Source organism: Oncorhynchus nerka, linkage group LG7, assembly GCF_034236695.1.
Source record: "Oncorhynchus nerka isolate Pitt River linkage group LG7, Oner_Uvic_2.0, whole genome shotgun sequence".
Classification (NCBI taxonomy): domain Eukaryota; kingdom Metazoa; phylum Chordata; class Actinopteri; order Salmoniformes; family Salmonidae; genus Oncorhynchus; species Oncorhynchus nerka.
The window spans coordinates 41,373,110-41,400,445 of NC_088402.1; the positions used below are offsets into that span (position 1 = coordinate 41,373,110).

The 27,336-nt window shown below is 43.1% G+C and overlaps 1 protein-coding gene across 9 annotated transcripts in view; it reads left to right on the forward strand.

Moving 5' to 3' along the window:
- The first annotated feature begins 3,212 nt into the window (after positions 1-3,212).
- ago4 (argonaute RISC component 4) overlaps positions 3,213-27,336 on the forward strand; it is a 32,964-nt gene continuing 8,840 nt past the window's right edge. For 2 of the 9 annotated variants that reach the window (XM_065020514.1, XM_065020515.1), the window contains exons 1-10: positions 3,213-3,413; positions 11,106-11,290; positions 11,668-11,788; positions 13,783-13,961; positions 14,426-14,562; positions 15,436-15,588; positions 20,872-20,959; positions 21,161-21,308; positions 21,706-21,825; positions 22,737-22,898. In XM_065020514.1, the coding sequence (XP_064876586.1) occupies positions 3,396-3,413; positions 11,106-11,290; positions 11,668-11,788; positions 13,783-13,961; positions 14,426-14,562; positions 15,436-15,588; positions 20,872-20,959; positions 21,161-21,308; positions 21,706-21,825; positions 22,737-22,898 (1,311 nt within the window). In that variant the 5' untranslated portion in view covers positions 3,213-3,395. Of the gene's footprint in view, positions 3,415-11,084; positions 11,291-11,667; positions 11,789-13,782; positions 13,962-14,425; positions 14,563-15,435; positions 15,589-20,871; positions 20,960-21,160; positions 21,309-21,705; positions 21,826-22,736; positions 22,899-27,336 lie in introns of those variants that run through there. The other 7 variants (XM_065020516.1, XM_065020517.1, XM_029663627.2 and 4 more) reach the window with 6 other exon arrangements.

Here is a 27,336-nt window from a genome sequence, read left to right on the forward strand (position 1 = left end):
GCGAATATTCTATGATCCGAATAAAGAAAATATGCGAATTTTCCCACCAGTGGTGTGTTTCCACCAAATTGTCTTGTTGCAGATAAAAGTTAGTACCTGATGATGTAGTGCACACAAAATGTACTATTTCGTTTAAGTTTTCATGTACCGAATAAACATCTAAACATCTAAAATTCAGTATGTTTCATTGCATTTCTCACAAAAACTGTTCTGTTAAGTAGTAAATGTGCTTATTCTGGTCTTGATGAGATTATTATGTTTAAAAGCGATAATATTTGTATTTGTCAAAAGGCAGGCAAGCATCGATCATCATGTCACCAGAATCAGACCCTATATATCTATTGGAAAGCAGCATCAAGCTCATCACCGTTCACTTTCACCATCCTCTGAAATTCATCATAATATATTTAATCTGTAGCCCAATAAACTGTATGGTTTCCGGAGTCGTAGTGGGAGGACCACACACCAGATTATCACGTGACTCCAAGTGCACTTCGACATGATGGTTATTATATAAAGGGAAATGTAACAAGATTATCTGGAGATAGGGGATGACATGATCATTTATAGTCTAATGACAAACAAGTGAAATACAGCTACTACGTAAGTACTGTACTATGATGTAGTAGCCTATTGTATGAATGAGTCACATTTACAGTAAAAGGTATGAGTAGTCATTCTTTAAAAGTAACTTCCTCACCATTTTAGATAAGCATGCTCCGTTCAAAAAATGCAGAACCAAGAACAGATACAGCCCTTGGTTCACTCCAGACCTGACTGCCCTCGACCAGCACAAAAACATCCTGTGGCGGACTGCAATAGCATCGAATAGCCCCCGTGATATGCAACTGTTCAGGGAAGTCAGGAACCAATACACGCAGTCAGTCAGGAAAGCTAAGGCCAGCTTCTTCAGGCAGAAGTTTGCATCCTGTAGCTCCAACTCCAAAAAGTTCTGGGACACTGTGAAGTCCATGGAGAACAAGAGCACCTCCTCCCAGCTGCCCACTGCACTGAGGCTAGGTAACACGGTCTCCACCGATAAATCCACGATTATCGAAAGCTTCAATAAGCACTTCTCAACGGCTGGCCATGCCTTCCGCCTGGCTACTCCAACCTCGGCCAACAGCTCCGCCCCGCAGCTCCTCGCCCAAGCCTCTCCAGGTTCTCCTTTACCCAAATCGAGATAGCAGATGTTCTGAAAGAGCTGCAAAACCTAGACCCGTACAAATCAGCTGGGCTTGACAATCTGGACCCTCTATTTCTGAAACTATCTGCCGCCATTGTCGCAACCCCTATTACCAGCCTGTTCAACCTCTCTTTCATATCGTCTGAGATCCCCAAGGATTGAAAGCTGCCGCAGTCATCCCCCTCTTCAAAGGGGGAGACACCCTGGACCCAAACTGCTATAGACCTATATCCATCCTGCCCTGCCTATCTAAGGTCTTCGAAAGCCAAGTCAACAAACAGGTCACTGACCATCTCGAATCCCACCGTACCTTCTCCGCTGTGCAATCTGGTTTCCGAGCCGGTCACGGGTGCACCTCAGCCACGCTCAAGGTACTAAACGATATCATAACCGCCATCAATAAAAGACAGTACTGTGCAGCCGTCTTCATCGACCTCGCCAAGGCTTTCGACTCTGTCAATCACCATATTCTTATCGGCAGACTCAATAGCCTCTGTTTCTCGGATGACTGCCTTGCCTGGTTCACCAATTACTTTGCAGACAGAGTTCAGTGTGTCAAATCGGAGGGCATGCTGTCCGGTCCTCTGGCAGTCTCTATGGGGGTGCAACAGGGTTCAATTCTCGGGCCGACTCTTTTCTCTGTATATATCAATGATGTTGCTCTTGCTGCGGGCGATTCCCTGATCCACCTCTACGCAGACGACACCATTCTATATACTTTCGGCCCGTCATTGGACACTGTGCTATCTAACCTCCAAACGAGCTTCAATGCCATACAGCACTCCTTCCGTGGCCTCCAACTGCTCTTAAACGCGAGTAAAACCAAATGCATGCTTTTCAACCGATCGCTGCCTGCACCCGCATGCCCGACTAGCATCACCACCCTGGATGGTTCCGACCTTGAATATGTGGACATCTATAAGTACCTAGGTGTCTGGCTAGACTGCAAACTCTCCTTCCAGACTCACATCAAACATCTCCAATCGAAAATCAAATCAAGAGTCGGCTTTCTATTCCGCAACAAAGCCTCCTTCACTCACGCCGCCAAGCTTACCCTAGTAAAACTGACTATCCTACCGATCCTCGACTTCGGCGATGTCATCTACAAAATGGCTTCCAACACTCTACTCAGCAAACTGGATGCAGTCTATCACAGTGCCATCCGTTTTGTCACCAAAGCACCTTATACCACCCACCACTGCGACTTGTATGCTCTAGTCGGCTGGCCCTCGCTACATATTCGTCGCCAGACCCACTGGCTCCAGGTCATCTACAAGTCCATGCTAGGTAAAGCTCCGCCTTATCTCAGTTCACTGGTCACGATGGCAACACCCATCCGTAGCACGCGCTCCAGCAGGTGTATCTCACTGATCATCCCTAAAGCCAACACCTCATTTGGCCGCCTTTCGTTCCAGTACTCTGCTGCCTGTGACTGGAACGAACTGCAAAAATCGCTGAAGTTGGAGACTTTTATCTCCCTCACCAACTTCAAACATCAGCTATCCGAGCAGCTAACCGATCGCTGCAGCTGTACATAGTCTATTGGTAAATAGCCCACCCATTTTCACCTACCTCATTCCCATACTGTTTTTATACTGTTTTATTTATTTTTTATTTATTTACTTTTCTGCTCTTTTGCACACCAATATCTCTACCTGTACATGACCATCTGATCATTTATCACTCCAGTGTTAATCTGCAAAATTGTATTATTCGCCTACCTCCTCATGCCTTTTGCACACATTGTATATAGACTGCCCTTTTTTTTCTACTGTGTTATTGACTTGTTAATTGTTTACTCCATGTGTAACTCTGTGTTATCTGTTCACACTGCTATGCTTTATCTCGGCCAGGTCGCAGTTGCAAATGAGAACTTGTTCTCAACTAGCCTACCTGGTTAAATAAAGGTGAAATAAAAATAAAATAAAAAATAGTGTACTAACCATAAGTGCCCATGGGTGGTGCTCTTTTGCTACTGCTGTAATTCACTTTGCGCAAGCGCAAACTCCTCGCGCATGCTCATTTCCAAATCCACAGGATATGTGTTAAATCACTCAGAAGACAACGCATCCACAATACCTCTGGACATCTACGCATTATATTCCCTTTCTTAAATTAGCCCCCCCTCAGCGTCGCAATACCGCCCCCAATTTCAGTGTCGGTACGGAGCCGCCAGGCCGGGACAGAGACGGAGAGAGAGCCCTCGGCCATGGAAGCGCTCGGACCCGGTAAGAGGATGATATGAGAAGCCCATATCGGGGGTGTGTGCGCCTATTCATTGCGCAACTGGGAACCGTGGTTGTAGTTAGGCCTCGGCGACAGAGAAAAAACAAACAAGCATATCAGGCCCAACGTGAGTGGCATATTAATACAACGGAGATAAGGTTCTGTCCGTGACTTCTACAGCCTGATAAGCACATGTTATATAAGACAAATCGAGTGATTTGTTTTTGTTTCTCGGCTGCTGCTTTTATATCTGAAGACCGCAGCTCCAGACGATGGTTGGATGGCATTGTGTGTATGTGGGGGGGATTTAACCAAGACCTTCCTTCCGTGTCCGTGTGTTTACGATGTCTGTTGTTATCTAGCCCATCGTTTCATCATCAAACACGCTATTTATTCAGCATCATGATACGTTTAAAATGATTCCAGTTGAAATAGGTATGCCCTCAAGCCAATATAGCATTAGAAAACGTTAAAATATGAAGCCTAGTAATAAGTAATTGTACAATCGACAGTAGGGAAGGGAACTCTGGCGTCTCGTTCGTACTGTCCTTTCTACCTATTGAACGCAACGAGGTACAGTAGCTAACATCACAATACTGTCATCATGTCTTTGTTCACGCTGAAATATTTCAATATTATCGACTGTTTGGTGGCAATAATACATTTTAAATGTGTTTTATATGCTCGCTAGCATTTCTGTCAGTACTCTGCGCGCCACCGTCGCCTGCCCGTGCCTGGGATGAAATCAACGTGCACTCGTGCATGCATGGAATGGAGCATGCCTTGAGTAGAATGCGTACTACTATTTATCGATCGAACTTGCAAGCCATCGCCATACTCCCATGACCATAGTTGAGTTCAGGATATCACGCACGCTAGATGCCTTAATAATGCTGCATTGACAATTGATCTATTAATCTTTTTCACACCTGATATACAACTAACATTCATGCAGCTGGTGAGAATTCCTGTCTTTATTATATGGGATTACCAAGTTATCACCTCTTTGTCGCCTGATATAGAAACAAGTGTCACCAGCAATGCAGCACTCATGCCATCAGTTTACTGCCACATGCCTATCAATTCTTCTAATTTTCCTGTGTTTTAACCATTTCCATGCTAAGGTAAAATGTCACTAGGCAGTAGAAAGCAGTGTGTGGGTAAAGTCACAGGGGAAGCCAAGTCAATATTACAATTTTTAAAAAGCCATATTACAACCTATGTTGTGATAATTGGGTTTTTGCTCTAGAACCCATTTGTTCATACGTCACCGTAATATACAATAAGGCCGAGATAACAAAAATACAGTCACAGTGGCAGAGTAAATTCAACTACACATGTTTCTTTCATCACAAAACCGAAGAGCACCATCTGTCCGGTGAAATCCACAAAGACAATATTGCATGTCACAAACAACATGGTCATGACCTACAGCAAGGTCCAGCAAAATCATATTTTTGACAGTTTACTAAACAACTACTGATTTTAGAATCACAGAGATACCATAAGCCTGTAGAAAGACAACAAGATCACTGCCTCAGCTATTGCAGCACCATTTTAACTTACTTTTATAACATCATCAAATCAACAAGACTATTTATGCTCATTGAAAACATACAAAAGATGCCAAAAACAATTGAATCCAATCAATGTTCCTAAATATCATATGGCTGTGCACAGTGTGGCTGTGCATAGTACTGATTCTGTGTGCATGTGCACCCAATTAAAACATTATATATTTTTTTAAACGTGGCCTACTTGTGGTCTTGTTGAACGCCAATGCCGTCCTCCTCTCTTTCATGTTGGCAAAACTGTCTATGGCTCTGTCATACAGTACATATTTAGTTTTTGTCATAATTCTACCTAGCTAAGATGCTTGCTAGCCTAACTTCATTACATGGGCAACAATGAACCAGATAAGTTGATTAAAGGATCAAACCCTTTTTTTCAATCCAAATCTAACTCCCTGTAGCTCAGGACCTGAAGCAAGGATATGCATATTCTTGATACCATTTGAAAGGTAACACTGACGTTTGTGGAAATGTGAAATGAATGTAGGAGAATATAACATAAGATCTAGTAAAAGATGGTAATAGAAATAAAAAAAACATGCTTTTTTGTATTTTTTGTATTGTCTTTGAAATGCAAGAGAAAGACACGTATTATTCCAGCACAGGTGCAATTTAGACTTAGGCCTCTAGCTAGCAGTAGTGTATGTGCAAAGTTTTAGACTGATCCAATGAACCATTGCATTTCTGTTCAAAATGTTGTATCAAGTCTGCCCAAATGTGCCTAAATGGTTTATTAATCCATTTTCAAGTTCATAACTGTGCACTCTCCTCAAACAATAGCATGGTATTCTTTCGCTGTACTAGCTACTGTAAATTGGACAGTGCAGTTAGATTAACAATAATTTAAGCTTCCTGTCTATGTCCTGGGAAATGTTCTTGTTACTTACAACCTCATGCTAATCGCATTAGCCTACGTTAGCTACCAATCCTGTAGCGGATAGCTTGTTAAAGTGAGCCTACAAGGCTACATACTGAACTTAAATATTCTCAGGCCAGTGGCACAATAAATGCATATATGGTAAGAACAGAATCACCATCATAATCATTAGCCTATACAGAGAATTATGTTTAAAAAACAAGTCCAAATACTCATCTCATCCATGTCTTAGGAAAGGGTTGATTTTAGCAAGCTATCTACTACAGGAAAACTACCCAAGCAGCCCTGAAACAGATCTGACAATGACGTTTTGCTTTTGACTGGTGTGAAGCCAAATCCAAACCTGCTCCGTTAAGAGGTGTTTTGCTGCACCAGGACACAACCCTCACTTGAGCTCAGCTCAATGCTGATTGGCTAATTAACATTATTTCGATTTTTTTTAATAAAGGGAGGCCAGAGGCTTGCTGGCATCAGTCAATCAAATGCTAAAGCTGCAACATGGGGCGGCAGGTAGCCTAGTGGTTAGAGCGTTGGGCCAGTAACCGAAAGGTTGCTGGATCGAATCCCCGAGCTGACAACGTACAAATCTGTCGTTCTACCCCTGGACAAGGCAGTTAACTCACTGTTCCTTGGAGGGCTATCATTGTAAAAAAAAAAATATATATATATAATAATAATTCTTAACTGGCTTGCCTAGTTAAATAAAGGTTACGGCATGTCATACTCTTTTGGGCCAGACCGCATCATAAAAATGGGCTACACAGACTGAGACAGAGATGTGCTGTTTTCCTTGCTCTGATGATTGGTATTATGGAAGGCTTCAATGGTTGTTTTAACCCCAGTTCTAGCCATGTAATCTTCCTCCCTGTTATATAGAGCCTACTAGTTTAGTATGCAACCCAGTGGCGGTCTGTGCCGTTTTAAAGATGAGGGAGGACATTTTTTTTTTATGAGCTTGACCTTATTTCTATTACACCATATTGGATGGCTGTCATTCATATTCCATTCACCCAGTTCAATGTTACAGCGATAGCTTGAAGCTACTACATGATACTCAAAATGTCCTTTTACCCATCATGACGTTTCTACAATCTAGCCTATGAATGAAAGTTTACAATGTAGGTGCACACAGGTTGAGAGACAAATTTGACGTTGCTCAGTGACACATTCAATACTGCCTTTCACATGGGTGAACATTCGTCCCAACAGTTGCAAACGAGAGTTTCTATTGGACAATTTCATATATGTTTATCCCGTTTCGTTTGCTTCCATTTTAAGAAACGTTTTTCAACAGAATCGGTGGAATCAATATACCCCTGGTCATGCATAAACACATTTCGCTTTCATAGCAGCCACGTTGTATTCCTTCTAGCATCTATATGCTCTTCTCTTACCTTTTCCCTTCGCTTATGGACTTCAATGCACAACACATCAGCTGTATGTGACCAGGCCCAACCATATCATAACTGCTACACACAGTCTACATCATTGTCACCATATTAGCTAAAGTAATGAAATAGTCAACCCAGTTAATATAACTAACGTGTTAGTAAACATTTGTGTATAGTCAGTAAGCAGTTTAGCACTTACACCGGCTGGCCCCAGTGTCAATAAACTAATAAAACCAAAAGCTTACTTTGACTTGGAAGCGTTCCAGTGTTGTATTGGATAGTCATAACCAGCTAGCTAACATTGTATTCCTCTGTTTGAGTAGGCTAAACTAGCTAGGTGCATTTGCTAGCTAAATGAAACTAAAAGTGATGTTATGCAGTTCTAGCTAGCTGTAGCTTATGCTTTCAGTACTATATTAATTATCTGATCCTTTGATTGGGTGGACAACATCTCAGTTCATGCTGCAAGAGCTCTGATAGGTTGGAGGACGTCCTCCGGAAGTTGTCATAATTAATAATTATGTCTTTGGAAGGGAGTGAGAACCATGAGCCTCTTAGCTTTTTTATTGAAGTCAGTGTACCCAGAGGAGGATGGAAGCTAGTTGTCCTCCGGCTACACCACGGTGCTACCTCAGTGCTGTTGAGGCTACTGTAGACCTTCTTTAAAAATAGTGTATTTTAATAAATAATTTGGTGCCGTGAATATATTTAGTATAGTTTTCTCTAGAAAGAATAACTTTTTAAATGTTTTGCATTTTTGATTTTTTTATGACATTTTGTTAAAAGGATGGTCCTCCCCTTCCTCCACTAATGCAAATCCATGGCTTTTTGTTCACAGCTGGCATTCTGCTTACTGTTGTCTATGACAAAATATCAAAAAGACCAAGTGATGGTCTTTCAAGAAATCATTGCAACACAGTCCACCCAAATAACCTCCTTATCAGCTGTAGCTCCCTGAGCAGCAGCATCACATACAGTACATGAACGCTTGAAAAGGTAGAAAATGTAATTGTCCTCCCGGTGGAAATTAGTTTTAATGTCGCATGATCCATAAAAATGACCATAAACAAAGGAATGTAGGACATAAAATAACGACAGCAGATGGGTGTTTTCAGTAGACTAAACTTAGTTGACCCATAGTATGGGCCTAGGCAGTTTAATCTACAAGACACACAGGCCTAGCTGGCCACTAGCTATCACCTGTGTCTTGTGGTTATGAATGGCTGATGTGCCCCCAGCAGTCTCCAGGCCACTTACAACTGGCCCTTCTATTTTCCACTGTGTAGTCCAGGTGATTTACAGGTGACTGCATGTCCCTCACAGTCAATGTCATTACTGACTCATCAGCACAGTGCATCCTGTCTGCAGGTTAAGCCCCATTCTCACGTCACATGCTCCACAAGCTAGAGGCCTAAGTGTAAACACAATGACCTCTCCTCAATATCACCCATACTGTATTTCCTGTCAAATACCCCCCCACATCCCCATCTCTCACTTGCACTAGAGTAAAACAAAAATGTATGCTTTATGGTAGTAGGCTTATATGTTGACCGGTGGCCCGTAGCAGCTTTGCCTAGCCAATAAATATAAATCATGACTGAAGAAGGTTTTGTATCTGTTACGACCATGAACCTAACCCTAGTGCCTTTTCCTTGGTCTCCCAACTGCAAGGTACTATTGGCCAGACTGTTAGACTCTAAGGAATTTTACGTACTACACCTTTTATTTACTACACAAATCACCTTAAAATGTGAATGATGATTCAGTTAATAGACCAACAACCAGTGCTCCTCATTTTTAAGTCTTATGCTCAGTCAGTGAATGCACCAATTTGTAAGTCGCTCTGGATAAGAGCGTCTGCTAAATGACGTAAATGTAAATGTCATTTAATCACATTTTATCAAATAACCAGCTGAAAAATCATTATTTCCCCACAAATGTAATTGTGGTCTGCTTTATTTGATAGCGTTCTCCTTTGGTGCAGTGCAGCCACGGTAACCGCTTGGCTTTGAGATCGTCTTAAATCGCCTAAGAATCACAGTGAAGCCGCATGCTTACGTCGTGGCCATGTACAATGCATTCATTTGCGTGGACAGTGGGCTTGATTGTCATATGCACTACATATATTACAATCAGCCAGGCCCTTCAGGTTGCTGCTGCAGGCTTGAACCCATAGTTGAGGTACCATTGAGACACCCTCATTAGGGGGGGTGGCAGGGAGGTACGTGGTGTAGGTTTGGGGAGGGGTCCAAGCATTCCACACACTGACAACCCTTCTCAACTGCCCTGAGGCAGCAGCTGAGGGGGCTATATATAGAGCCGGTGCTGTTTTTGGTGAAAGTGGGTGAGTCAGGGTGACCCAACCTGACTGCTACCGCTGGGATCCCTCTTTCTGAACCTCACCTACAGCACACACGTATGAACACACACCATGCCGCCCGGGGCTTTTGTTGCTCCCATGGCAGTAATTTACTGGGATATGGAGGATTAGGGAGGGGGGTGTTTAGGGGGGATGAGGGCATGCAGGGAGCGTGTTTTTTTTAGGAAGCACAGAGAGGGTCCTGATTGCTCCCCCTTGGGCTTCACTTGCTAACTGGAGCGTGGCGGTGCATCAGGTTCAGGACCCCCGCAGCCCCCTTGTTGTCAGTTGACAAAAGCAGTAAGCATCCCATTCCCTCTTACACCCAGCCTTCAATCATGAGAAGCTCAACTCTTCCCTTTCTCTCTCTACATGCACTGCATCTTGAATGTGCAGGCCTAATTATTTTTTTACATTTTGTTTTTATACGTACCGAGTAGTTGAAATTGGATAGTTCCCCCTATTTTATCATCTATTATTTTAACACAAATTTAAATGTAAGACACAAGTATACAACACAGTGGTGCATCCCACTTCCAAACATCCACTCAAATGATTGTTGTATTTTCATTGGCTGGATGAATTGCTCAGGACACATGCCTGTGAGTCAGTATTGGGGCTTGGTATATTAGGCCTACACATTTAACATTGGGAAATACACAAATTGTATGAGCACATCTTGTATCAGACAGGAGTGCGGAGGCAGTGTTTGAGTGTGTAACTGTAATCCCGACGGTCTCTGCGGACCCCCATCTGGCCCTGCTGCCCTCCGTCTGTCTCCGACACGCTGCTCTTTGTCTGGGGCGGGCCCTGTGCGTCAGTCTATGGTCTGGCTGTAGTGGGGTGGGGTGCTGGGGCGGGCCCTGTGCGTCAGTCTATGGTCTGGCTGTAGTGGGGTGGGGTGCTGGGGCGGGCCAGCGTGTAATTGCGGGTCATTGTTTTGTCCTCCTGTTGACCTATCTGGGTTGGAGGCCAGAGTGATGGATGTTGTGGGTGGGTAGTCGTGACGTGTTGGAGGGAGTTCACGCGGGAAACCGTGGCAAGGAGGCGATTGAACAGATTTCAAAAATGGATTGTGCAAATTGACAAACAATTCTACAATAAGGGCAAAAAAGAAACTGCAAACGCATGCAGCAATTTTTGTTGGTCAGTTTGTATTAATTTCTGAGCGTCCTGTCGCAATAGCTTAGCTACCAACCAATAATTGCACCCACGGTGGTCAACATGCTGCTTAGCCTCATTGCCAAAACAAATTAGTCTGAGACCAAAAAGCCTCTTAACTACTTACTTCTCCTTTCCTCTTAAAGTGTAACTTTAACAGGATCTTATTCATTAGAGCACATCGTAGAAAAAGATTTTGCACCACAAACAAAAACAAGCATTTCAGGTTCGGGTACCCCCTCACTGTTTCTGTTTTCTTCCGTTTGGCACCTAGTGAATACGAACCAGCTGAAATGAATGTATCAATTAACAAATGTGTGCGTTTCTGTGTTTGGACCCCCCTATAGGCCCGTCGGCCCCCACCTCCCTCTTCCAGCCCCCGCGGAGGCCTGGCATGGGCACCGTGGGGAAGCCCATCCGCCTGCTGGCAAACCACTTCCAGGTGCAGATTCCCAAGATTGATGTCTATCATTACGATATCGACATCAAGCCTGAGAAACGGCCTCGGAGGGTCAACCGGTAAATACAACTGGACATAGAGGGGGAAGGAGAGACATTTCTCTCTTGAGGGGAGCTAGAAGGTGGAAATGAATTTTCATTGGAAGGAAGAGAGAGCCAGGTCTTAAGTTGATCATTTGAGGGTTTGTGTGTTTGGTGGAGGCTTTTTGGGGAGTTGAGGGAATGGAAGTGTGTACTTGTTAGCAAAATAAGTCAAACTCAAGTGCGAGTTGTACTTGTGAAAATAAAAATGGCTATTTAACGTCAGGGTGGGTGGGAAGTTGTTTATTTGAATAATGTATTGGGAGGGACAGTGAAGACCAGACTATAGTACTGTAAGCAGTACAGTTGATGTGAATGCATTATCTGGCCAGCTCATGATTCCCCCTCTCTCACAGGGAGGTGGTGGACACCATGGTTCGTCACTTCAAGATGCAGATCTTTGGTGATCGACAACCGGGCTACGATGGGAAGAGGAACATGTACACGGCCCATCCACTACCCATCGGGAGAGACAGGGTAAGCAACCGTCTTAACTATACTATTGTACCTCTAGTTGTAGCGACGATGTAATGGGTTTTCTCTCCATCCCAGCACCGCTGTCAGTTCTTGGAAGGTTTTTGGGAATTTCCTGCCGCATCCAGAACCACTGGATCCATTTGCCCAAAACGCGATGTGCATCTGTTTATTCCAGGCCTTGACCAGTTTCTTTAGATATACTGTCGGGTCCACCATTATTAAAGAATGATTGATTAAAAAACACTGTATAAAATAAATATATTGTATGCTCCAAAAAATATACATCTATTTTATACTAATACATTTACCCCATTTACCGGTTGGTGGTTGGAATTGAAGAGGGTTCTCCAATGTGTTCTCCAATGTGTTCTCCAATCTCATAAAACATTTTAGCAAAAGGCGTCAGTGCCCTTATCCTTGCAAGTTTATAAATTATGTGGTTAACTGTATGGATAAAAGGCAATATTGTGCTGCCCTCTTCATTGACCTGTCAAAGGCTTTCAATACTGTTGATCCCTCACTGCTAATTCAGAGGGTTTCCTCAATTGGCCGCATGTAACTGGTTTAAAAATCACTTGACAGATGGAACTCAATGTATATCTACTGATGGCGTTACATCTGGTTTCCTAGATATTACGAAATGTGTCCCGCAGGGGGTGATTCTGGGTCCTGTACTTTTTACTGTTGACATGAACAACATTGTAAAATGTTCACCTGCACTTGTATGCCGATAATACTGTTGTGTATTCTATTTCTCCCAGGGTTGACCACGCTTTGTCTGAACTAAAGTCTGCCTTCATTGTATTACAGAAACTTAATTGACTTGAAATTAATACTGAATGCAGGTAAAGCACCTAAAAAAATAAATGTAAAAAAAGTCTGATTTAAGGATATGTACTTTGGGTGGTGTCCATATTGATTGTGTCCCTGCTTACAAATATCTGGATAGATGAAAGCTGTCTGTTTAAAAAGCATATTGATGGGTTGGTTAAGAAGATGCGAATAAAAATGGGCTTCTTCTATAGAAATAGATCCTGCCTCTCGCTAAATGGTAGAAAGCAGATTAATCAGTAGACGTTCCTATCGGTCCTGGACTATGACATCATCTACAGTATATTAATGCAGCTGCCACGTCATTAAAGCCGTCAGATGCAGTTTATTATAGCGCACTGCGCTTTATTATGGGTGCTAGTTTCAGTACTCGTCACTGCATTCTCTACCAGAAGGTTGGTTGGCTCTCGTTTTATGTCATGTAGGTTGGTACGTTATGTTTTAATTTATAAAGCCCTTTTTTACATAACGTCCCACTGTACCTAACGTCATTACTAAACTTTAGACATACGAGTTACCACACTCAGTCTCAGGGATGGCTAACTCTGGAAATTCCTTTGGCTTCTAAGGAGTTTTCTTGCACATTTTTTATTTATTTTTTCATTTTGAAGATTGTATAAAAAAAAGTTCTTAAAGTTGATGTTCATGTGCCTCTAGGGTTATTCAGAAAGCTGAGGACCATATTATTGGTGAATGCATTTACTTTTATATTTTTTAAGACCGTGTTTTTCTTTCTGCTATTTATATTTTGACGTGTGTATTTTCTCTAACGTGTGTAATTCAGGGCTCATCTGTAAGAGACCATGGTCTCAGTATGTAAAGGTTAAATAAAAATACAAATGAAAAAGGCGAGGTATTGAAAACAGGCGTGCCAATATTTTTGACCCCTGTCTTTTTCAGAGGGGAAAAAAAAAGTACTTAACAGATTTTATTTATCTGAGCAATTGTATTAGTATAAAATACAACTTTTCAAAACAAAATGGTGAATAATAAAGTATAGTATTTGTATTTATTTGACAGTCCATTTTTGCTCCTCTTTATAAAGGGTGCCAATAATTTTGGACCTGACGGTATAGCTCAGAGCATATCACAAATGTCTTTATTTGTGGCTTTCCTGACCTTGCAACCATTCCCTAACACCCTGCCCTCTGTCTCTCTCCTAGGTGGATCTAGAAGTGACTCTACCGGGGGAGGGGAAGGACCAGACCTTCAAGGTGTCGCTGCAGTGGGTGTCGGTGGTGAGCCTGCAGATGCTCCTGGAGGCCCTTTCGGGCCACAATGAGGTCCCCGAGGACTCTGTTCAGGCCCTGGACGTCATCACCCGCCACCTGCCTTCCATGAGGTAAATGTTCCCACTATATGGCTAACCTGCGATGTTGAAATTGGCTATTATGTGAACATTTATGTACACGCATTTGCTTGTTGGTTTAAGTTTATGGTTAGGCATATGAGGTACACTCTCTCTCTTCCTGTGGCAAAATACCAGTTGTTCATGGATTCATTGCGTTGTTATATCTTGGCATCCTATATCATAATAGTCTTGCCCATATAAACAGTGAATAACTTTATGGCCAGTTTCCACACACAGTTCCAAATAAATAACTCTGTGCTTATGACCTAATTTCATAAGAACATCAAGCAGATACTTTGAGGTGTAGAATAGTGTAACATTATTTTTCCCAGAGAGAATGACAACAGAAATTCCGAGGGGTGAAGAGTGATCTTCTTGTCTGTCATTTTTTGCTACATTGTGATCCCTCTAACTCAACCAGTTCTTTAACTGACTCTCCATGTGGATGTTTCCAGGTACACTCCAGTGGGGCGCTCCTTCTTCTCCCCTCCGGAGGGCTACTACCACCCACTGGGCGGAGGGAGGGAGGTATGGTTCGGCTTCCATCAGTCGGTCCGTCCTGCCATGTGGAACATGATGCTCAACATCGATGGTAAGAGCCCTTTGTGTGTCTTTAGGTTAGCCTTACATGCTGACCAGACCGGACAAGTCGCGTGCGCGGCAAAATAAATGTAGAAATCCATGTTATTCAATTATTGCACCCACACTGCTCGCACAAGCCAATGAGCGTCTGCGACGACAAGGGCTAAAATGGAAGTCATTCCTATTTCTGATGCAGATCGCACTGAAAGTCCTGCCTCTCCCATCTCCTCATTGGTTTATAGAAGTAGGTACCCACGTGCCGCCATCTCATTGGTTATACCCACGTGGGTGATTGAAAGACGAACTTTGTTGTGGTAATACAATGAAAGTTTAGATGTGATCACCATATAAGTTCAAAGATGAAAAAGCCTGGAAGGAGGAGAGATGACTAGAAACGATTCGGTTGGCCGTTTTATGTGTGGATTAATTGTCGGAGTAGAGGACCTTGTGCAGTTCAGGTAAAATAACAACTCAATGTTTATATCCCAGGACAAATTAGCTAGCAACAGCAAGCTAGCTAAATAGGACAAATTAACATTAGCTAGCAAGTGCAAGCTAACTAGCTAAGTTGCTACACATGTTTAATGCTTTTCGACCTGTCCCCAAATGAATGTCATTGGTTCAGAGAGTTTGTTTTGATATTTTAACCTGCGTGTCGCAATCGCGTTTGGTTTAGGGGGGAAAAATAAATGTATGCACGATGGCGCACGTGCGCAGCCGGTTTAGGTTCCGTGTTAGTTATCTTCTGACTGTAGTCAATACAATGACTCAATAATGTAAAAATCCCAGGCTGTGTTTGTGTTGGAGTAATATAACGTGTATTGATGTTTGCTTTGGTCGTGAACCTTACATCTGTCTCGCTTTGTCCCCCCCCCCCCCACAGTCTCTGCCACCGCTTTCTACCGTGCCCAGCCTGTGATCGAGTTCATGTGCGAGGTGCTGGACATCCAGAACATCAACGAGCAGACCAAGCCACTCACCGACTCCCAACGCGTCAAGTTCACCAAGGAGATCCGAGGTGGGTGGGGACCTGCAGGTCAGACCAATGTTTTTACCATGTTTCTACACACCAAGGCTGCATTTGAAATGGCACCCTATAAACGTGTTGGCTGACACTGTCACAAAACCAATGCGCACGCTTCAATGGGACAGAAGTGTGTGTTGTGATTCTGGATTGCCAGATGGCTAGAAACAATGACAAGAAGCTGCAATAAGGGGGACTGTAGGTGGCTCGTTTCCGCTAGTTTTATCTTGTTCTTGGTACCATGTCTTGTTTAATACCAAGTCTATGCTAATATGGCGAAATTTCGTTAGCCAGGTAACCAACAACTCTAACGATGTATTTGAGAGACAACAAGTGCTCATTGTGCAAATGTATTTGTTTTCAATTAATATTGGAGACAAAACATAGTTGACATGTTGTCAACAATCTAAGCCAACCCCTTCTGTTTTGCCCCATAGTTGCGCACGTGTCGGTTTTGTTGCTAAACAACCAACCATTCTCTTCACTGTATGATGCACTACTTTTGAGCCCTAGTCAAAAGTAGTACACTACATAGGAAATAGTGTGACATTTCGGAGCCTTATTAGACGGCATCCACCCACCCACCCAGACAACTGAACTGTACTACACTGAAGTGTATCTCAGGGTCTTGTGTCAAGTCCATTCCAATGCATGAAGTGAATTGAGAAACCAGTTTGGGAATTGTGAAAAGTCTTTACTGACAATAAATGACCCTTTTAACTCGTATCTCTTGACTTGAATTTCAATGCATATGAATTGAAATGGAATTGACACCCATCTGTGCTGTACACCCATAATCTGAATCCTAACGTGAGATATGCGTGCTTGACTTTAACTTAGTGTAACTTTTTTGTAAATCAGGGATGGGCAACTTTGATGGGGGTGGGTGACACAAAGTAACAGAACTCATCTTGAGGGCCCGCAGTGGCTCGTCGGTCTGCGTATCCACCCCACACTCACAGCACACACCCTGCGAGCAAAACATTCTAGCGGCCCCCTTCGTGACAGCGAAGAGAAAACAAAAATATGTTTTAAAGTTAATTTCCTGCAATTCTGCTAGGGCCGATATTTGAATGTTTGGTTTGTTAAATGTGATATGCAGTGTGTAACGTCCATTTCTATAGTTTACTTCGCTACTTGAGTCATCTTTCTCCGCTCTTTCATGCCATGCCACTTTCGACACACCTAGCCCCGCCACTCAAGGAGCGCATTTGTTGTTCCTTGACCATGAGACACTTGCGTTCAGTCAGCATGGTCAATGAAGCACATGCAACGATGTTGATGACGATGCTGTTTTCACTTTGCTTCCTAATATAAATCCACTAGCGTTCTATAATTACATTATTAGTTTGTTTCTTACATCTGCAAACTGCTAGTTTGTCTTAGCAAGTTGGGCCTAAAACGGGTTAGCCGCTAATGCTAATCGCTAGTTAGTTAGCTGGCTGAGTCAGAGGAAACGTACTTGGACATTACAGCCTGATAATAGCAGTGACGGTGTAGACTTGAATCAACATGTTTGCAACAGTATGTTAGAGGAATACTCAAAGAATTTATGTTAGCTTCATGAAGTAGCGAAGAGAGAACATTAAATGTAGCCGAAGATTATAGGGTCCCCTAGGAATCACTTATCAGCACTTTGGTTCTTACCTTGTCACAATAACTCCTCCCTGGCATTTTAATTCAATGTCATGTCAAAAAACACTGTTCAAAGTTCCCACTTATATTCTAACTAAGTAGAATTAGCATAATCATTATATTTCCATGATTTGAACAGCTCGCCCAAGTGTTTTGCTCGAAATCGCAAGTCAATTCCTAATTGCAACAATTGGTTAAAAATAAGGCCAAGATTGTTTGCCCGTGTCCTGCAGCCCTACGTGGAAATGAGGCAATTTGTTGTTGAAGTTGAATAAAACAATCAGAATGGATGAAGACTCACTAAAATCCCTTAAAATGTATGTGTTGCCACCCTAAGGTCACGCACTACTCATAAAGCAAATTTATAACTCATATTCTTTTTTTAATTTTACCTCTACGGGATTGCTGTCCCCCCCACAGGACTGTTGAGCTAACGTGCGCTAATCTGATTAACATGAGGTTGTAAGTAACAAGAACATTTCCCAGGACATGGCCATATCTGATATGGGCAGAAAGCTTAAATTCTTGGTAATCTAACTGCAGTGTCCAATTTACAGTAGCTATTACAGTGAAAGAATGCCATGCTATTGTTTGAGGAGAGTACACAGTTATGAACTTGACAATGGATTAATAAACCAATTAGGCACATTTGGGCAGACTTGATACAACAATTTGAACAGAAATGCAATGGTTCATTGGATCAGTCCAAAACTTTGCACATACACTGCTGCCATCTAGTGGCCAAAGTCTAAATTCCTCCTAAACTGGAATAATACATTGTGGCCTTTCTCTTGCATTTCAAAGATGGAACCTCTCTTAAAAAAACATCAATTTCACATTTCCACAAACGTCAGTGTTACCTTTCAAATGGTATCAAGAATATGCATATCCTTGCTACAGGCAGTTAGATGTGGGTATGTCATTTTAGGCAAAAATTGAAAAAAAGGGGCTGATCCTTATACCGTGATATCATAATTTGCCCATATCACCGACCTCTAAATTCTATACATTTTGCCATGGGACGATTAAGAGATTTTATAACTAATTTACTGCAATTCTACACATTTTGCTATAGGGTGGAGGCAAATGTTTGGGCCCGACCTAGGTTGATAATTCGACGATGCTTACTACAAGTTTAGATTGTCTCACGGCCAGCTAACTTTACAATACTTTTTTTTTTTTGCTGACATGGTCTAATTGAGACTGCCGATGCACAACCACATTTCTAAATTGCACTGTCAACAGTAAGTTAAGACCCCGACTGAGTCCCCGTCCCTCCCAAATAAAGATACACTGCTCAAAAAAATAAAGGGAACACTTAAACAACACAATGTAACTCTAAGTCAATCACACTTCTGTGAAATCAAACTGTCCACTTAGGAAGCAACACTGATTGACAATACATTTCACATGCTGTTGTGCAAATGGAATAGACAACAGGTGGAAATTATAGGCAATTAGCAAGACACCTCCAATAAAGGAGTGGTTCTGCAGGTGGTACCACAGACCACTTCTCAGTTCCTATGCTTCCTGGCTGATGTTTTGGTCACTTTTGAATGCTGGCGGTGCTTTCACTCTAGTGGTAGCATGAGACGGAGTTTACAACCCACACAAGTAGCTCAGGTATTGCAGCTCATCCAGGATGGCACATCAATGTGAGCTGTGGCAATAAGGTTTGCTGTGTCTGTCGGCGTAGTGTCCAGAGCATGGAGGCGCTACCAGGAGACAGGCCAGTACATCAGGAGACGTGGAGGAGGCCGTAGGAGGGCAACACAGCAGCAGGACCGCTACCTCCGCCTTTGTGCAAGGAGGAGCAGGAGGAGCACTGCCAGAGCCCTGCAAAATGACCTTCAGCAGGCCACAAATGTGCATGTGTCTGCTCAAACGGTCAGAAACAGACTCCATGAGGGTGGTATGAGGGCCTGACGTCCACAGGTGGGGGTTGTGCTTACAGCCCAACACCGTGCAGGACGTTTGGCATTTGCCAGAGAACACCAAGATTGGCAAATTCGCCACTGGCGCCCTGTGCTCTTCACAGATGAATGCAGCAGGTTCACACTGAGCACATGTGACAGAGTCTGGAGACGCCGGCAACTGCCGGCAACATCCACCAGCATGACCGGTTTGGCGGTGGGTCAGTTATGGTGTGGGGTGGCATTTCTTTGGGGGGCCGCACAGCCCTCCATGTGCTCGCCAGAGGTAACCTGACTGCCATTAGGTACCGAGATGAGATCCTCAGACCCCTTGTGAGACCATATGCTGGTGCGGTTGGCCTTGGGTTCCTCCTAATGCAAGACAATGCTAGACCTCATGTGGCTGGAGTGTGTCAGCAGTTCCTGCAAGAGGAAGGCATTGATGCTATGGACTGGCCCGCCTGTTCCCCAGACCTGAATCCAATTGAGCACATTTGGGACATCACGTCTCGCTCCATGGAATTTGTTTCAGTTTCTATCAAAAGGCACATTACTTCTCCAAAGACACAAGTTCAGTTTGTACTTTTCTGGCAGCTTTCAGGACATCCAGAATGTTGACCTTATCCCCGAACTCCATCTGCACCACAGACTGTCCAGGAGTTGGCGGATGCTTTTGTCCAGGTCTGGGAGGAGATCCCTCAGGAGACCATCTGCCACCTCATCAGGAGCATGCCCAGGCATTGTAGGGAGGTCATTTACATTTACATTTAAGTCATTTAGCAGACGCTCTTATCCAGAGCGACTTACAAATTGGTCATACAGGCACGTTGAGGCCACACACACTACTGAGCCTTAATTTTGAGTGTGACTCCAAATCCAGACCTCCATGGGTTGATCAATTTGATTTCCATTGATCATTTGAGTGATTTTGTTGTCAGCACATTCATCTATGTAAATAAAAAAGTATTTAATAAGAATATTTCATTCATTCAGATCTAGGATGTGTTATTTTAGTGTTCCCTTTATTTTTTTGAGCAGTGTATATACAGTACCAGTCAGAAGTTGGGACACACCTACTCATTCAAGGGTTTTTGTTGGTGAATAATAGTGAAGAAATCAAGACTATGAAATAACACATGGAATCATGTGGTAACCACAAAAAAGTGTTAAACAAATCAAAATATATTTGAGATTCTTCAAAGTAGCCACCCTTTACCTTGATGACAGCTTTGCACACTCTTGGCATTCTCCTAACCAGCTTCATGAAAGGTCCCCAAGACCACAGTGGCCTCCATCATTCTTAAATGTAAGAGGTTTGGAACCACCAAGTCAATTAAGAACAAGTTCTTATTTACGATGTCCACTGTGGTCTTGGGGTACCCTTCCCCAGATCTGTGCCTCGACACAATCCTGTCTCGTAGTTCTTCCAGTTGCCCATTCCTGGTGTAAATCATGCATGGATGTGAATGGGTTTTCACTTATGCACAGCCATCTCAAGTGAGAGTTAGGCTATGTGAGAAGGCAACCCGTCACCTCATATAAGAGCAAACCATAGTCTTGTCCAACACTCAAAGATGAAACTGTCTAAAATGATCTGCTAGAATGTTTTGAATTACAAAGATTTTCAATGATGCCCCGAAATGTCAGTTTCAAACTCCACTGGTTATATCTCCCTCTTCTTCTGTCTCTGGCCCTATTTGTGATGTGCTCTTCTGGGTGTTTCTATGCGTATGCTTTTCGCTCTTAGGTCTGAAAGTCGAGGTCACCCACTGTGGTCAGATGAAGAGGAAATATCGCGTCTGCAATGTCACACGCCGTCCTGCCAGCCACCAAACGTAAGTGCTGCGCTAGTCGCTACACATTCCAGAAGTTTATCTTGTGTATCTTTAATCAACCGATCCAAACATTATAAACCGTATCTATCTCTTGATACAAGATCATGTTGATGCAAAGACGAGACGCAGTGCTCTTTCCTTTTGCTCTTTTGTTTTATTCATACGGTGGATGAATATGTATTATGTCTGCCCATTGCTCAGGTTCCCCTTACAGCTGGAGAATGGCCAGGCCATGGAGTGTACAGTGGCTCAGTACTTCAAGCAGAAGTACAGCCTACAGCTAAAATACCCCCACCTGCCCTGTCTACAAGTGGGGCAGGAACAGAAGCACACCTACCTACCCCTGGAGGTAAGAGGGTGGCTCTGCAACGCGTAGACACACACACACACACACACTTCACAAATGAAACCCCAATGTATGTATAGAATGCACTCAAGATATTGTTGCAAGTGATGTTTCTCTCACTGTGGTTTTCCAAGCCTTCGTGACTTTAACGAAATTGCATGAAGGCAACACTCATTGCAACTGTGCATACCTGATGGGTAGGGGGGGAAAAGGGGTTTTGGACCTGGGCATGGTCAGATTTTAGTTTCCACCTTCAGGTCATTAGGCACCAAATGGAAGAAAAGGGACTGAAACGGTAACGAGTACCTGGACTTGTCCAATAGAAACAAACCTTTTCATGTTTCTCCATTACTTGACTACTGTGATCGTCAGTAACTAACTATTCTCTGTCTGTATACAGGTTTGCAACATTGTGGCCGGGCAGCGCTGCATCAAGAAGCTGACAGATAACCAGACCTCCACCATGATCAAAGCTACAGCACGTTCTGCACCCGACAGGCAGGAGGAGATCAGCCGACTGGTGAGTGATTACTTGCACCCTCGGTGGTGGGAGTGTGAACTGCAACTCAGGAAGTGGAGCTCTGTAGTCCGACAGTACAGTATGGAACCGCATCTCTAATAGAAATCCCCAATCAGTTGTAGTTGATGTCATGGCGATGTTGGCTAGTTAAGCTCATGCCCAGAAACACGTCATAGGGGTAACGGTTATCTCGTGCCGAACTGAGTCTGTGCAGGCCGTCAAATCAAAGGCACTCCTTCGATATAAAGTTGATTTTTGACAAATGAAAACGTGTCAGTTTGCCACTTTCATGAGGTTGGAGTAATAACATGTTCAACTACTTGAGGTATTGGCTCAAATCTAGGTTGCGCCTTTTAAGTTTCGAGAATTTATTCCATAGTTGTTCATTTTCAGTTTTCTCATTGACTTCTCGAACACCAAACCCTGGCCTGGTCTGTTTCGCAAGCGTTCCCGGAAGTCTCGTGACGTTTTACCTCTGGGTTTAGAAACTTTATGCCGTAGTCTGAGGCAGCCATTCTTTTTTTTTTGCAAGGAAAATGCACTGTTGGATCTTTTGAGTAGTTGCAAATATCCGTGTTACTGTTTTCTAAAGAAGTGTGGTTGTCCAGAAAAGGTCTGCAGTCTTGAAACCCCAACGCATATCTCTTGCCTCATATGGCTTCCTTACTGAGTATTCCATGTCCACCCCCCCAAATATAATCTGGGCCGGGTTACTGTAAAGTAACTTTGTGCTAAAAGGGCTTTATGAATGAATTGATGATCTGGTATTGGTAACGGTCGATTGCAGTAGGAATCTAAATGATAGATTCACAACAACAAAAATACTTCAGACACTAGCAGGAAGCAAAGTCTTCTCTGCCTGCCTAACCCCTTTCTTCCTTTCACACCACCTTTTCTCACGCCCCCCCCAGGTCAAAAGCAACAGCATGGTGGGCGGTCCCGACCCCTACCTGAAGGAGTTTGGCATTGTGGTGCACAACGACATGACCGAGGTGACAGGCCGAGTCCTCCCAGCGCCCATGCTGCAGTATGGGGGCCGGGTGAGTACCGACACTGGGCGGGACTGTGGCAGGGTGAGTACTGGGGCACTGGGCTGGGTCAATGTTTCATGGGAGGGATGGGCCATACGTGTGTGTGTGTGAATGAAAAGGGTGAGTGGACTACTCAAGGGGAGGAGGATGAGACTTCATGCCACACAGCACATTTGAATTAAATTCAATAATTTTAATTAAATTCAATAACCCATACTGAAAAACTGTCTTCTGGCAAACTGTTGTTATACCTTTGGCCAATTTGCCGCAAGTAGGCACCAAGCTTGTATTTTCACATGCAAACAGTTGCAACTTGTGAATTTTTTTGGCAAACAATTCTAGGAAACTTGTGGCGAACGTTCAACTTTTTTGCTGCACACTTGGTATGCAAATTAGATCAGGTTTTTGGTTACTGTGTGTTAACATTGAACTGTATCTACATAAACCAAATCACACATAGGTCTAACTTTAAACGAACATGCTTCTCACAGAGAACTAAATATACTAGACATGTATTCAATGTCTTAGGTGATAAAAATAAATCATCATGCTAATGAAGAAAATAGCTAATTGTTTAATCTATGTAGCTACATTTACATGAGAGAAATGTGAACACTGGGGATGTTGACCTTGGGATTTTTAAAGGGGCGACTACAGAATTTACATGAGCCAAGTGATAACTGAGCAATAACTTTCACCCAATGCAAGTTTAAATGATAATTAACACAATTTAAATACATTTAAAGAACTCAATCAAAACCAGGTCAGAACTATTGCCTTTTTGAGTGAACTTTGGAGATGGCTGCTTTGTGGAAGTCCTTCATCCAAGCTTGCTGAATGCATGAACTGAAACAATCAAACACAAAAACAAAATTAGGACACACAAAAAAATGATTACTGAAAGGTTGACTCAGAGGCTAATGGTCGGGTTTGGCTTTGGAAAAACGGGGTTGGCTGTGACAAAATTGGCTTGATGTTGCAATGCTTCTCAACAATGTTTCTGCCTTGTATAAATGCTATAAGAAGAAACATTGTAACTAGCCTAAACTGGGATTTCTGCCTACTAAATCTACCATTAAATGTGTGGCCAACTGTTCCTCGAGATTCTTTCTCCAGCCAAGCCTCAATACAACCGATTTTAAAACGAATCAATGAATGATGATATTCAATCTAGACTGGGGACTTCATCATTTAAGAGACAGTTGTCTCTTCTCCCTGACTCAGGTGTGTATAAGACTTGGGTGGAAGATGAGCAACAAAAGCAGTTCATATTATTTGTCCAAAATGAATTATTGCCTTGAAGTCTTGACCTGGAGCACACATACATTGAGTCTACAAAACATTAAGAACGTTCCAAATATTAATTGGGGCACGGACTCCACAAGGTCTCAAGTGTTGACTCCAACATGGGCCAGCAAGTTGACTGGATGTCCTTTGGGTGTTGGACCATTTTTGATACACACGGTAAACTGTTGAGTGTGAAAAACCCAGCAGCGTTGCAGTTCCTGACACAAACCGGTGCTCCTGGCACCTGCTAACATACCCCGTTCAAAGGCACTTCAATATTTTGTCTTACCAATTCACCCACCGAATGGCACACATACACAATCCATTTCTCAATTGCCTTGAGGCTTAAAAATCCTTATTTAACATGCCTCAACCTTTTCACTCTATCCCATAAAACACAATGACCGAGGTCAAATGTTTTCTGTAAGTCTTCACAAGGTTTTCACACACTGTTGCTGGTATTTTGGCCAATTCCTCCATGCAGATCTCTAGAGCAGTGATGTTTTGGGGCTGTTGCTGGGCAACACGGACTTTCAACTCCCTCCAAAGATTTTCTATGGGGGTTGAGATCTGGAGACTGGTTAGGCCACTCCAGGACCTTGAAATGCTTCTTACTAAGCCACTCCTTTGTTGCCCGGGCAGTGTGTTTGGGATCATTGTCATGCTGAAAGACCCAGCCACGTTTCATCTTCAATGCCCTTGCTGATGGAAGGAGGTTTCCACTCAAAATCTCACGATACATGGGCCCATTCATTCTTTCCTTTACACGGATCAGTCGTCCTGGTCCCTTTGCAGAAAAATAGCCCCAAAGCATGATGTTTCCACCCCCATGCTTCACAGTAGGTATGGTGTTCTTTGGACTCAACGACGAGTTGAGTTTTTACCAAAAAGTTCTGGTTTCACCAAAATATAACTTTTTGGTAAAAACTCAACTCGTCGTGTTTGGAGGACAAAGAATGCTGAGTTGCGTCCAAAGAACACCATACCTACTGTGAAGCACGGCGTAGGAAACACATTGTTCAGGGGCAGAATGACAGATTTTTACCTTGTCAGCTCTGGGATTCGATCTAGCAACCTTTCGGTTACTGCTCTAACCACTAGGCTACCTGCCGCCCCCTTTGTCGCCACCCTTTGCCTTGATGACAGCTTTGCACATTCTTGGCATTCTCTCAACCAGCTTCACGAGGTAGTCACCTGGAATGCATTTCAATTAACAGGTGTGCCTTGTTAAAAGTGAATTTGTGGAATTTATTTCCTTTTTAATACTTTTGAGCCAATCATTTGTGTTGTGACAAGGTAGGGGTGGTATACAGAAGGTAGCTCTATTTGGTAAAAGACCAAGTCCATATTATAGCAAAAACAGCTCAAATAAGCAAAGAGAATGACAGTCCATCATTGCTTTAAGACAAGGTCAGTCAACACAGAACATTTCCACATTTTAAACCTTCATGTGCAGTCTCAAAAACCATCAAGCGCTATGATGAAACTGGCTCTCATGAGGACCGCCACAGGAAAGGAAGACATGAAATACACGAGCACTGGACATTCGACCGGTGGAAATCTGCCCCTTGGTATGAGTCCACATTTTTGGTTCCAATCTCCGTGTCTTTGTGAGACTCAGAGTACGTGAACGGATGATCTCTGCATGTGTGGTTCCCACCGTGAAGCATGGAGGAGGTGTGATAGTTTGGGGGTGCTTTGCTGGTGACACTGTCGTGAATTATTTACAATTCAAGGCACACTTAACCAGCATGGCTGGTTCTGCAGCGATACGCCATCCCATCTGGTTTGTGCTTAGTCCCACTATCAGTTGTTTTTCAACAGGACAATGACCCAACACACTTCTAGGCTGTGTAAAAGGCTATTTGACAAAGAAGGAGAGTGATGGAGTGCTGCATCAGATGACCTGACCTACACAATCACCCGACCTCAACCCAATTGAGATGGTTTGGGATGAGTTGAACCACAGAATGAAGGAAAAGCAGTCAACAAGTGCTCAGCATATGAGGGAACTCCAAGACTGTTGAAAAAGCATTCCATGTTAAGCTGGTTGAGAGAATGCTAATAGTGTGCAAAGCTGTCATCAAGGCAAAGCGTGGCTATTTGAAGAATCTAAAATATATTTTGATTTCTTACTATTTTCTACATTGTAAAATAAAAACCCTTGAAAGAGTGTGTGTCAAGACTTTTGACTGGTGCTGTGTGGTATGTGCGTTTGTTATATGTAGGCTATATACTTGGTTTCTACATAATGAGTTCCGTCCAGTCTTTATATAACGTAATAATGTTTGGTACGGGTAGACCTCTACCACAGACCTTCTTGTAGGCCCCATGTGGACTGTAAAACATTTGGTCACAGAAATGGCTTTAATAGAGATGTACTGACAGTTTTGGCACGGTATTGCTGGTTTCTATGCATTTTATTGGGCCCATTTTACAGTCTCTTCTTGAGTGTTTTGGACTGCTGGGTAATTGAGTCTTATCTTCATCCTTTGAAATGTTTTTCTCAATACTATTCGTTTGTATGACTGGCACATCTTTCAGCCATTTTAACTGCTATGGCTATGTTGTAGCTCTAATGGGTTCGTGATGAGACAAGTGACTCCTTGTGTTTTGTCACTCCACTGTTTTATCATGCTGATGTTTATAATATACAGTATGTTGCTATAATTACTGTGGACATCTGTGATTCAATGCTGGATCGGCACATCAGTCTTCAGGGCTTTTTCTTTCTTGAACTGCGCATTTTTATATGTATAGCTTGCTGGAGAATCGCATGTGGATACGGACCCTGAGAGATAGATGTACATCTATCCATCTATCTAGGTTGGCTTTCGTAGGAATGGATTGAATAACACATGGCACCTAGGTGTGTATCAGCAAAATTTGTTGTTGATATAACTGGAAGGGTGGTAGCCTGCAGTCTTCTCACAGTGTAAAGTATTTGCTCATCTTATAATGTACAGTGTCTATTCCATACGTGAACGTTCTGCCCTGTTGAATAAGCTTCCGGTACGGTCTAGTATGTGGAGGTTTTGCCTGCATGCTTCTTGCAATGGGATGAACTGTGTGTAATAGGATCTTACGGTAGAAGTTGCCTCGAACCACAGATCTAGGGTCAGATTCTCCTACCCCCCCCCCCCCCCCCATCCTAATCACCCCCATTAGTTTTATGTAAAAAGATCTGACCCTG